Source organism: Lytechinus variegatus, chromosome 5 (genome assembly GCF_018143015.1).
Source record: "Lytechinus variegatus isolate NC3 chromosome 5, Lvar_3.0, whole genome shotgun sequence".
NCBI lineage: Eukaryota > Metazoa > Echinodermata > Echinoidea > Temnopleuroida > Toxopneustidae > Lytechinus > Lytechinus variegatus.
In genome coordinates, this window is record NC_054744.1 from 35988719 (window position 1) to 36002458 (window position 13740).

A 13740-nucleotide genomic window follows, 5' to 3' on the forward strand; every position below is an offset into this window, starting at 1 on the left:
AATGCAGTTATCATTATTCTATAAAAGGGGGCGTATTTTTTATTATTTTTTAAATGTCTTTTGTAATTCCATATTCATAATTTCAGATACGTTTGTGCATGTAGCAGCCTTTTTATCGGTCTTTAATTCAAAAGGTGATATCAAAGGGTCCATGTTATTACTTTTTCTCTCAAAATACAGGCCGGCACATATGCTCAAAATTAAGACAGACGGCGTGTTAAAAGAATATTTATGAGCTACAAGAAAATCAGAGGTAAAAGTTTGAATGGACCAATTTTCATTAAAAAATGTACTAAGTGCATTTTTGGAAACTACACTCATCACATTATTTGTATGAGACATCCATGTGTTTTAGATTCTAGAATATTAGAAAATAACGAAATTTTCTAACTTATGAAAGGCGCATATTTACCCTTTTCAGTAATATGGGCAAAAATGATATTGCTCACAACCATGACAACACTCAAAACAGTTACTTAGGCCTATATATGTCAGTGTACTTATATGTAGTTTGTATATTTTTAAACAACACAATACATTCTTAGACAACAATGTTTTTGTTACAACAGATCTATACCAAAATTGAGAAAACAAATCACAATGAATTAAATTGCCACATGATTTTGTTACCAAAATTGCTTTTCAATAAGTCGACCCTTGTCAGAGGATGGATACGGGCCGATCTCCACCGCCCTCGAAGCACAGTGGTCCTCCGTGCTTTACTGGACCAGTGCCATCATCAAACAGGTGTATGGGCCAATAGAAGCAATGTGACTCACCCTACGAAATTACCCTGAGGAAATTTGATAGGAGCCGATATAGATCTAGGAACCGTTCCTAAATCAATCTATACACCGTGATTAGTGCAGAAAGAGACCCGGACGGTGGTGATGCTTTCCTGGGCCTGATTTGGCTCAAGAAAGGTCAAACATTTTCCTTTGACTTTTTCTCTTTATTATAAAGTTTTCAAAATGTTATTCTTTCACCCTCGCTTTCATCCAATCTATCTCCCACTCTCCCTCTTTACAAAAGTCCGATTATAAGCCCCCCCCCCTCCCGCGCGCCTCTTCACTCTCAGAACATGGCCCCCTAAAATGTGGTTGGTATACAATTATGATATTTAGATGCTTTTTCCAAGAGGCATTGATTTCTTATGTTTGTTTTTGTTTTGTTTTAATTGTCAAATATTTCTTGACTAACGTCACCTTCACGTTGGAGTGAAATTGATTTTAGTCAAGAAATGTTTGTCAAGTATGTATTTTCTTCTTAGAAAAACTTGGAAGGGGTGGCTTGTCATTTTTTTTTCTTAACAATCCATCACATCCTTGTAGAAAATCGTCTCCAGGCCCCTGTCACGAAACATTTTCAGCTATTTATTTTAAACATGCATGCCAAAAATATGATTGTAGGGGAACTTTGGGTCATAATAATCACTCCCAAAAAGGATTGGACAAATAACTTATCTGTTGGTTAACATGCATGTGTCCAATCAAGAATGTCACAGTGAAACTATTCATTCGTTAGAATCTACTCACATTTATTAATTTGACTATTATTTTGGTGAGACACAATATCAATAACAGATTTATTATTTATTATTTTGATCGATCCCTTTTTCGGGTAGGAATGCATATTTTATAAGATAGTGTGTCACGTTGTGCGACAGACAGCGTAGCTCAGTCGGTTAGAACATTTGTAGTAAATGTAGGTCCATGGTTAGAGCTCTTGTTTGAGATAAGATCGTATAGATATCAATGTGAGGGGTTCGAGTCCCGCTCACGCCAAAACACGTCGAGCAAAAATCGGATGCTATTAAATAGCGTTTGTGTAAGCGTGTCTCACCACTGTATTCAGTGCAGGTGTGAATGCAGTTGGAAAACACTACGTCCATCGGAAAGGACGCAAATGTTGGTCCCGTGTATAGGAGAGTCACAGCCTATGCACGTTAAAACCAATACACTATTCGTCAAAGAATAGGGTGTTCACCCGGTGTATTGCACCTGCCGGTCGCGCCAAAAATCTTCAGGACAAGTCAATCTGACGTTCAATTCCCATAATGATTAATATAGTGATTGTCATTAACGGAAGAACAAGACATTATAGATTCTTTTAGTCATTATTGGGTGAAGCCTCTCTCTACAGAAAAAAATAAAAACGTTTCATCCGACAGAGTATCTTACTCGTCCAAGGACATGTATCGGGCCATACATTCTCTACTTTACGAGGCCTTCCCCAATACACTTCAAAAACTTGTCACTGCGACAGGCCCCTAAAATTAGAAAAGAATTGCGAATTCAAGTTTTTATCTGTTTATCACCAACAAACCTTATGTAGCTACATGCTGTGGTGATATTTTGATATCATCTGAATTAACCATCCCATGAATAACTGGGTTATTTTAGTTCGCCCTTCTTTGGATGGAATTGAATCGACCCATTCCGAAAGGAAATTCAATTATATTTCCATTTCGATAAAAGTTCGGCTTGATTTAATCATGGATCGTACTCAGGACCGCAGATGTCATGATGTAAAAAGTGTGCCAACTAATGCGACCATATCTCTCTTTTTTTCTGATCTATATGGGAAGTTAACTGCTTCTTAGCTTACCAATAATGATACAAATAAAAAAAACTTATAGCAACAAAACATTTATAAACAATAAACATTTATAAACATAAACATTTATTGATAAATGCAGGTGGGAAATTCATTTATAAAAGTCAGTGATTTAGAGCACTTCACTCTTCTATAAAGTTCATTATTCAATCCACCCCCTCCCTCTCCTGTAGTAAAAAGAAAATAAGATTATCGATTATATACACGTTCAGTTTCACAACATGGTATGTTATACACATGCTGTAATACAATACATTAATACAAAACAATGAAACTAAATCATTGCATTATTCAAACCAATATCAACAATCATTATGTTCAACTAATGCACTTTGTTGTACGTCAAAGTCCAAGATATTTAGTTTTCATATTTTGAGTGAAACTACTGCGAATCAATATAACTAAAAACTTACAATCATGCATGATTATTAAAGGAATTTGCATGAAAATTACATCCACAAAACACGCATAATATATAATAGCATCTTTATTCGTTTTCATGTGAAATAAGGATGATATAAGACATATTTTTTTTTAAGAAATGGGCAATGTATTTTATATCATTTGATCCTCCATACATTTATCCTTTTAATAAAATTAAGAACACCAAGAACAAGGCATAAAAACGCCTCCAAGTGATATGATAAATTAATTATTTCTGGATTCGTTTAAAAAAATAGACTACATTAAAATTACATTTGACTACAAAAATATCAAGTGGTATAAATTTCACCTATGTCAAAGGTGCAGAAACTTAAAAGGGCTAAACAGATAAAATCTCTCGGAATTATTAATATGTTTATATCTTTTTGTCACCAAATAAAAAAAGACTCTATACACGGAAGGTCAATTTGATCTCTGTTAAAGTCTTAATACCAAGTACCCGAATACCGGCCTCCATAAAGGGTTTCTAGATGATGCATAGCTTCTTATTAATCCTAGTAAGTATTATTCAAATAATATTGAAAAGCATTAGAGGGATCGTGTTCAGTAAATCCCCTAATCTACCTGTATTATCTACAACTTCCTATGTCGCCAAGGCAACGATCCGAGATCTGAACGATGACAGAATTTCGTCTGGATTTAAATTCACTGGAAATAAAGGCTTGGAATGATTTCGCTGATCCGCCGATGACGGTTTTGGATTCCTCATCTATCTATGTGTAATGTTCAGGTCAGGGGGACAACGGAATATATAATCTCAGGAATTAGAATAAAGAACTACTGGCATTACAGATTAGCCATATCAGTATACACCAGATGCATATGAGTATAGATTCCTCCTATGTTTTATACCTTCATTGTAAAGATTTATGAATTAAGTGGTAAAATTTTTCAAGGTAATTAATCATACATTTGAAACGTCAATATTGAAATGGAAATTAATCTGGTATTAAGGCAATGTACATTACTTTTGTATAAATGAATTTATTCGAAGGATGGGTTTTCTTCTGAACGATTCTGAGTAAACATGGCAATGATTTTCTAAAAATGTTAATCATGAAAATTCGTTAGAATAGAATGTGGAATCATTTCCAAATGTCTAATGTCTTCCCTTTTTATGGTTTGATCCCCCCCCCCCCCTTAACCATGGTCAATAACTGATATGATTTTTTTTTATGTGTAACATGATGTAAACCATCAGACAATTAACAAGGGAAAATGCGAAAGGTGTTGAAGATAAAGACATTGAATATAAATTGTTTTAAAAGTTTATGGATAAATATGGAAATTTAAGAGAAGTTTAGCTTTGTTCGAAATCGGCCTTCTACTTTCATTGTGTTTTAAGAAAAATTGTAAAAGTGACAATACACAAGTTTGGGAGATCGTTCTTGAATCCTAGTATGTGTATAACTGCAAGCTATAAAGTTCACTCTTCTTTCTATTAAAAGAATCGTGGATGCAAATTGCAATCGATTCATAATATAAAAATTTAAAGTCTTATGAATGCACACCGTAGTTCCCTTCTAAAAAAATAGATAAATTGCATTATCATAAGCGGTTTTGCAGCTCGATTTTTCCTCTCCGTTCCTCCCAAATTCCAAAGTTGCATGTAATCACCAACAGATGGCGCACTTTGATCCAGCTTCTGTTGAAAACAACTGTAATGGGGAAGGGTAAAACTGATAAGTAAAACTAACCGTTTTACCCCTCTCACAGAAGGCCTCCTATAGCAACGGATATGACACTGATTCCCTTCAACACACGATGACTAATCACAAGAGACAGAGAGAGAAGTAGGAGAGGGATAGATGGAGAAAGTAAGAGTGAATGAGAGAGGGGGTAGAAAGGAGGGGGCAAATATTTCGGAGATGGGGGCTTGGTCATAGAGTTGAGGTGAACAGTTTTGAGGCGGTATATAAACCTTAATCCCCAGTCAAACGAATCAGTTTGTGCCTTGGTTGATTCCCGAACTCGTCCTCTCATATCTTGTTCTTCAAGAGTTGGGAAACTTTTTTTGTGTCCTATCCCTTCTGGACTTAGGTGTAAACCATTTCTTGATATTTTCTTCCAATTTGGAAACTACAAATCAGAACAAAATGCAGACATTCTTGTTCTCGTGTGTCTTTATGGGTAAGTTTAATTGTTTTAAACCTGTTCATTACTGTTTTAAATTATCATCATTTTTTTCTTTTTTTTTCATTCTAACATCATGTGATTTTAACTAAAATGTGAATTATCCTAAGTGTTCACGTCCTAGGAAATCTCGGAATCGGGTGTCTTGTCAACTTCTAATCATCTTTAAAAGTTTCGACTATACGTGTACATGGGAAAGATGGTGCTCGTTGGTTTTTCTGCAGACATAATTGCTGGATTTGGGCTCAGTTTTAGAAAATTCGTTTTGTATGAGATGTTTCCCTTTTCCACTTTTCGATTGTGAAATGTCTTTTATTTTGACGTGTTTGTTGTGGAAGTTTTTTGTTTTCTTTGTAAAGCAGGGCAACTTGACTCAGTTAGCTATGTCTGCCTGTAGTAGAGACGTAATTTTGCAAATAAAACTTTTAGTTATATTGACATAATTATGAGTAGTGTCGGAAAAATTAAAAAAATATATCTTTTGATTTTTGTTACCCTCTGTTATTTAAAGTCAAGTTACCAATATTTTGTAACACCTGATAAGAAATGGACAGGTTGTTTAATAGTTGCTTGACATTCAAATTGAACGATTGAAGTTGCATATAAGCAACTCCAGAGTAAATTTTACACGACTATTATTAATGTATTAATACTACTTGAAATCTTTTTCCCACACGTAAATATACTGAATTGTGTTATTAACGTATAGCTAGTGATATATTTTTCATGGCGTTTCAGTAAAAAAGTAATTTCTCATATTGGTCTCGATTCCTTAACTAGACATGTAATGGTGTTAATTAATGAACAAATTGCAAAATAAAAAGGAACGGTGAATTTAAACCATCATCGATACTCTGATTGGTCTCTCTGATGAAATCCCCTACTTTTCTTATCATGCTTATCGTATTTTTCCCATTTTTATTACATGATTTTAAATATTTTAAAAATAAATCGAGCTTAAATAAACGTACTCTTTCATGAAGAAATTGGTAATGTCATGCTATTATCTTCTGAAGCAAGGAAATTTAACGATAGAAGAATGTAATGGAAGCACAGAAATTATTCGGATGAATTCGCTCGCCATATCGAAACTTCGGGCGTGGTGATATAAGTTAATCTTAAAGTCTCAGATTAAGGCAACCCGATGATAACTCTTCAAAGACAGTCTTGCTTCGAATCTCCCAAGCCCAACCGAAACTAATTCACCGACATTAATGTTACGGACGTATCATGTTAATTAACCGAGCTGTTAATTTCTGAGGGTGGGTGATAACAGAATTCTTGAATCTTATAGGAAGGCCGTTCATAAAGATATCCCTAGGAAGTCAGGCATGCATGGGTGACCGATTTGTCAGAGCAGACTAAATGCAGGCTTGATTAAAGAAGGAAAGTGAATTTATTCCTATGTCTCGCAGTTGATTAGCCACGGGAAGTCTGCCCGGAAAATCCAATGGATGATATGACTTTGAAGGCGGACAAAGTAGACAATTAAAAAACAAAACATTTTCAGAACGCATAATCTATATAATTAATTCTGGTACTTTGTGATTATCAAAAAATATTTTACAGATCGAGAAATCCTTTATTTTCTTAGTCTTTTCCATTTATGATAATACGCAAGAAAAGATATGATATAATTGGAAGGATTACAAGTTATCGCGTTGTTATATACCATCGTTATGGTTTATTTTGGAAGTTAAAATCCTTTTTTTGTAAATGATATAATATTGTCGTGAAAGAGAGTTTCTCCCTGATTATAATTCCGCGACAGTGATAATTTTGTTTATTGTGTATAATTTTTGTTTTAATGTGATAAAGATATTGTCATGCGAGGAAGGAAGAAATTGAAATCGCGAAAGAAGTAATAGGTTATTTTTCTTTACCTGCATCTTAACGATTCTCTCAGTATTTCTAACCTTCGGATTTTTTAGAATAAGAAAAAGAAGTTTGGAAATAAGGACTTTTTTATCTTATTCACTTATAAAATCGTATACATTGCTGTAGCCCCATGATCATTAACTACAATACTGGTATAAAAGCAGGCTGTATAACGTAAATGTATAGACATTCACCTGTCGTCATCATGTCTAATTTAGCTTATGTTTCCCAGAATTTAGATATCGTTAAGACTTGTAGGTTGCGTGGGTTATATTGACATAATTTTTCTTTTTTCTGAATGTCATCTATGTAAGAGTTGCCATATGAAAGTGGTAATTTTTTTCTATTAAGTGAACGTGACCTGATAGATTCTAAATGGAAGCACAGATAATCCATGCCTGAATAAAACCAAAGAGTTCATATTCATATACATGTCATCACCATGTCAAGGTGCGGATGCGTTTCATTTCAAGGGTATTCCTGACAGAAAAAGACCGGTAACGTCATAATTATGACGCACGAGTTGAAAGAGAGGGATTTTATATGATTTCGATTCCAACGGATTTATTCAATTTGTAATACCAATTCATCACTTCTGCGAGATATGACTGTTTCATAAATCTTCATATTCATCTCTTCGATTAATAAAAGTAATTTTTCCTCATTAACTTTTGTGGTGTATGAAAGGTGCAACTTTGCATCTTTTTGGGTGGTGATTTTTTTTTCGTTAAAAATAGCAAATTTGCACCTTCCCAAAAGGGTAAATCTCTGCATCCTTAAGGGTGCAAATTAAAGCTGACTACACCATACAGCTGCATAAATTTCCTCAGAGCTCACAGTTGTATCCCAAAATCCAAAAGGCTTCCCAGTGATGTATTTCCAAGGCTAACTTCATGGAACGATATAATCAATTTCGAACTTTGCAAATGTAGACTTACGCCAGCTAGCGACATGTTCTTGCATCTAAACTGAAAGAGGAGGCACATCGCAGTTTGAAGATATTGATTAGTGCTGTCCTGTTTTATTTTAATGTATACTATCATGTCTGAATGCAGGGGTGGATAGTGTTAAGGGTAATCCCCCCAAAAAAAAAAAAAAAAAAAATAAAATAAAAATAAAAATAAAAATAAAAAAATCAACAAGTTTTTATTCTTCTTTCCTTATGCAATCAAAATTACACCTAAATCATTTCAAATTAATCTAAATAGACAAAAAGTCCTAAAATTAATGTCAGTCGCTCCGCTCACTCGTTTGTTTCTATTCGCTGACATTATGTATGTCCTGAGGCAAAATAAACAAGAAGTCCTGTATATTACCAAACTTAGTAGTATTTTTTCTCGAACATTATTTCTCGTTCTTGTTCTTATTGTCGATTTTCTAGACTTCGACTGCCTTTATACAATAGTTTGTCTCTGGGAAACTGTTTTTTCTTGTCAAATTTACATCAGCATCCCCCACTAAAAAAAAATCGTTCGCAGGGCCTGAATAGTGTGTTCCAGAATTTACACAATTTCATCTATTTCATTTACTCTTTCGATGATTTTCATTATGTTCTTCCTCGACGTGTGCCCTTTAATACGATATAAATATCAGTTCTCGTTCTGTCAGATTATACTTTTATATAATATAGGAAATTCCTATTCTGCATCATAATGACATTAATGATCCGAACTTTCATGTATAAGTTCTGTCTTTCTAACACATGATTTTGTCCTATTTTCTATTATTCATCCTACAGCATGCCTTGCCTGTTTCCAGGCATCCCCTTTCGATAACTTTGGTAACTTTGGTGCCTACGGAGACATGAACGACCAAATGGACACACCCGATGCGATGGGCAACGCATATGGAGGCGATATCAACGAGTTCGGAGACACCCCTGACACACCCGACATGGTCGATACCCCGGATGCAGCTGACTTCGATATCTTTGCCATGGCTGCCGCCGCTGCTGGCCAGGCGGCCGGTCAACAAGCAGCCGGTGGCGACTCGGGCGATTACGACAGCGGTGAGGCGGCATATAACGGCATGGGTGGTGGCGGTTTGGGCTACGGAAACTACGGCGGCATGGGTGCTGGTATGGGCGGCGGCGGCAACGGTGTCGGGCTCGGCGGTGGCGCAAACTACAACGGCATGGGTGGCATGGGCGGTTTCATCGGCAACCCAGCCTACGGTTATGACCACAACGACATGTTCGAGAACGACCCCGGTATGCTCAACGCTCGACGCTCATCCAAGGGACGTGGTGTTGGAATTGCAATCGCCACCATCGGCTTGGTCGTCGGGGCAGCCACCATCGCCATCGTCATCATCCGAAAACAGAGGCAGAATAACATGCAGAGTTTATAAGTGATATAGACTTGCAGTGTGTGTGTGTTACACACATCGGACAATACTGACTCTTTATTTTTGTACGAACATATTATTATACATGTTATAGATAGCCTGAAAGTTATATCGTCATCGCAACTGTCTTGTAAACCTGCTACAAACAATCAAATATTCATTTTTACGAAATATGCAAAACTTCTTTCCAAGAGGAGGAATTGATGAATGAGAAGAAGTGAATGTATCAACTTAAAAGAAAGTATAGGGAATGAACTCTAATCTGCTAAATACCAAGGAAATTAGTATTTAACCATCCCTGTCTGCTGGTCGGCTATCATTCTAGTCCTTTGACTTCCTCGATTATTACAAAGTAGTAAAGCCCATCTCATCTTTCTACACGCCTCTGATCGTGCTACGAACTTTGAGAGACCGGAATTTAGACGATAGTCGATGGACATTCTTCTTACTTTCTATTTATCGTCTGAAATTAAGTAACTCATTATAATCATTAACCGCTCAAATATCAAAAGTCACCAGCGCATTACTTTTAGGATATATAGCTTTCATCAATCCAACAATCACTTATTTTTTTTTTAATTTCCCTTTCAACAATCATTGTGTGTTATCACGATGACACAATCTATAAATGTGTATTCATTGGTCAAATGGTATGACCTTTTTTGTATATTTTGAAATATAATCTGATGTATGATTTGAATAAATCCATATTGGGTGAATTTTTGTTATTGTGTAAGCAAGTGACGCCATGAACCCAATCATTCTTTCTTAAGAAAATACATATGTGTCTGCGAACTTATTTTGTCATTTCCGACTTCTTGTTGTATTTTTACAGATTTTTTCGATTTGATCATTGCCTGATTAGAAAACAAACGCTCTTAGAAATATTTGGTAAATGATACATAACGAAGAATATACGATCTACATTCAATTTTTACAAATGCATTCCTAAATTAATTTGGTGTTCATTTGGGTTAATCATAAACTTCACACTGTACAAAATCGTACCAGGATTGGATTGGGACATTTTCAGAAGTTTGAAAGACGGACGGCATTTCACAACCTTGTGCATTTATCATGTCTATTATCATGTCTCTTATTACTACTGGCTCAATTTAATCGTAAAAAGGTGGATGACAACTAGAATAAAAATTAAAAAAGCATCATTTGCAGCAAAATGAGAGCGGAACATTAATGGGTTAGATTAGGGGAAGAGATAAAGAAAGGGGAGAGTAACAAGACAATAAAATTAAATGGAATAAAGGGATCGGAAAACAAAAGAAAGGGGGGAATGGGGGAAAATGAAAGGAATCAAAATAAAAACTGTCATTCGCCACTTCTTTCAAATTCATTTCTCCTCCTTATTTTCCTATCCAATTGTTGGGTACCTGAAAACTTAATAGAAATTTTGGTAAAACACTTTACAGTGCGGTAAAATCACTTAAAAATCAATCCAAGTTGATATCTATTACAAATGTTAATTACAACAGATTCAATTTGAAAGATTGAAAATATGATATAGGCCTATGTGAGGGTGTGTGTGGGCGAGTTTGTTGTTTTGTGTGATCGAGTGCCTTTGGAACGTTGATTCAAGATTTTGCCCCCCCCCCCTCCCAATTTTAAAAATGGATCGACGCCCCAGCTAATTAGCCCTTACAAGTAAAAGTCAGAATATCAACCAAGATGAGTTTAAAAAACCTATTAAAAAAAGTATTACACAATGTTTGATAGAATCGCAATAGCCACGAACACTTTTCAATAATTGATGAGTGTATACGTCATAGTTCCTTGGTGGATTTTCACCCCCAAAGTACTTGAAACCTCTCACCGCACCTGTATTTCTCTTTCAACTATTGTATTATACCATCCCATTCACTCAAATCACTTCCCCTTTATCAATAATAGCCATTTCTGCTATCTTGAGTAGATGAATATCAGTGTAAACAAAACGGCACTGATGATCGGCCGCTCAGTGGATCGTCTTTAAACACCAGTGATGATGAAACAAAGTCTCCTCGTGTCATCACGTTCCATTAGCTGGAGATGATATTAAGTTTTGGAACGTTTGGATTCCTTGTATTGTTTTGGAAAGAGGCGTAATGTGTATTAAAAACATACGGGTGTGCCCCCCCCCCCGCGCCACTTCACCCTTCCAAACTTTAGAAGAGCATGCTGAATTCTGATAACAAATCTATGCGCCATTTTGTTTGAGCAGCGATGTTCTTCCTTTAACATCACAACATTATTCTCGTAAAAGTAAATGTAAAATTTTAGTGAAATAATGATAGATATTCAAATGTTCATTATAATCTTCTAGTTTATCCCTTCTCCCACTTTTTCTCCTCCTACTTTTATACCTCCTACGCCTGGTCATTATCACCATCTTTATCATGCTTATCACAATCATCATCATCACCACCATCATCAACATCATTATCATCATCATCATCAATATCCTCATCATCATCATCAAAATCATCATTATCGTCGTCGTTATTATCGTCATCGCCGTCGTCGTCATCATCATCATCATCGACGTCAATGTCAACATCAAATATATCGACAGCAACACTACCACCCTAACAATCTTCCTTATCATAGTCATCATCAACACTCACCGTTACTAATATTGTCCTCCTCGTCGCAGTAATAGTTGTCTTCGTCAACATCCATCTCATCATAATCATAACATCACAATCATAATTCGTCTCTTTATTACATTCAGAATTAATCCTTTCAAAAAAAAAATAAAACTTAAAAAGCATAAGACAGCGTAAACGCCCTATATTGCATTATTTTCAAAGTAAAAAGGACAAGACTATTTCTGAATGGAAAAAAGATTTCTGATGTTTTACTAATCAGTGTGACGAAAGTGCAGTACGTGAAATTAATCATCACACGTTTAACTTGTATAAAAGATTCATAGGAAGACGTCATACGTAAAATGAGTTTACAGAGAGACCGTTTAGCCGTCTGTCATCGGGGATGTAAATGGTCTCCCATTCCACCCATTACAGCGAATTATCGAGTTTTAAGCGGGTGGATTCTCTACCCACTTTGACCGTTTTGACATGGTGAGCGAATCGGCAGAAGACTGCACTGACTTAACGACTCTCATTTCTGTCTATTATTAATCACCTAACGGGCTAGATCGATTGTTTATTACTTGGGATATAGTTTTACTGATTTGTCTGTCTCGGGATCTCTAGCGGGCGGCCTCAATAGCTTTCTATCCCCCTCTCTCGATTCATCCGTCTACACACCCAACTACCCCTAGTATCATCCACGCAAGATAGGGGTAACCCGACACGCTAATGACTACTCCCACAGGTGACAAAAACGAATCGTCGAAAGTTGACTAAAATGTTTGGGTAATTGGCTCAAATAGAGTGATTCTTCCCATTTTGAATTTCCTATCAGCCTTTCTCTCTCACCTTTTCTCCCTCTCTTTCTCTTCCCCTCTCTCTCTCCCTCTCTTTCTCTATTCCTCTTTTAATACCAATCCCTCCAATCTCGCCCCTTAGCTCTCTCCCCCACCCCTACCTTTCTCTATTTGTGATTTTTGTCTCTTAATCTACTGGTGGCGTATGAAGTAAGGAAGATGCCGTCCATCCTACCGGAGGGAGATGAAGGATGTTGTTATTACACCCTAGGAGGATGTGAGAGATGATGATGATGCTGATGGTGAGATGATGATGTACTGGTAGTATCACGTGTCTAGATAGAGGACAGAAGATGGGTGGTTGGAGGAAAGTTAAGATCGAGAGAGGAAAGGACCTAGATTTGAAGAGGAAGCGAGCGATAGCCAAACGGGAAAATACAGGGAGAGATCACTTTCTCTTGATCAGTCGGGATCTAAAGTACAAAATGTAACAGAGTGAGAATAGAAGTAAGATGATAGAATTGTGCATATTAGCAAAACAGGAAATATAGAAAAGATGGGAAGAGGATAATGGGAAGGACATAGACAGATTTTATAAAGAACATATTAAGATAGATACAGAATCAATAAAAGTGTAAAAGTGTACCGATTTGGGTGTGTTTTCATTTCATTTTATATTAAATACATTTTTTGTCCGTCGTCTTGTTATTTGTAAATTCCTGGCTTGTCTCATTTTATCGTATGGGAATACAATTTCGACGGTTTGGGGATTAATAGACTTCTTTGGGGCGGAAAAGTTCGCCTTATTTCACCTCCATCAGACCATGATCTATCGCTTTTGTCAAGGAGAATCAAATTCAGTAAATTTCCTCTGAAAAAACGGGCTTGTCACCATTGCCAAAAATAATAATCTCAACAAAATTTGGGGTTATTACAAAAAA

The 13740-nt window shown here is 36.0% G+C and overlaps 1 protein-coding gene across 1 annotated transcript; it reads left to right on the top strand.

Moving 5' to 3' along the window:
- Positions 1 to 4980: 4980 nt before the first annotated feature.
- Positions 4981 to 10180, top strand: LOC121416022 (glycine-rich cell wall structural protein 1-like). Its single transcript, XM_041609451.1, has 2 exons — positions 4981 to 5190; positions 8810 to 10180. The coding sequence occupies exons 1-2, from the start codon at positions 5157 to 5159 to the stop codon at positions 9418 to 9420; spliced, it is 645 nt and encodes a 214-aa protein (XP_041465385.1). The 5' UTR covers positions 4981 to 5156; the 3' UTR covers positions 9421 to 10180.
- The last annotated feature ends 3560 nt before the right edge of the window (positions 10181 to 13740 follow it).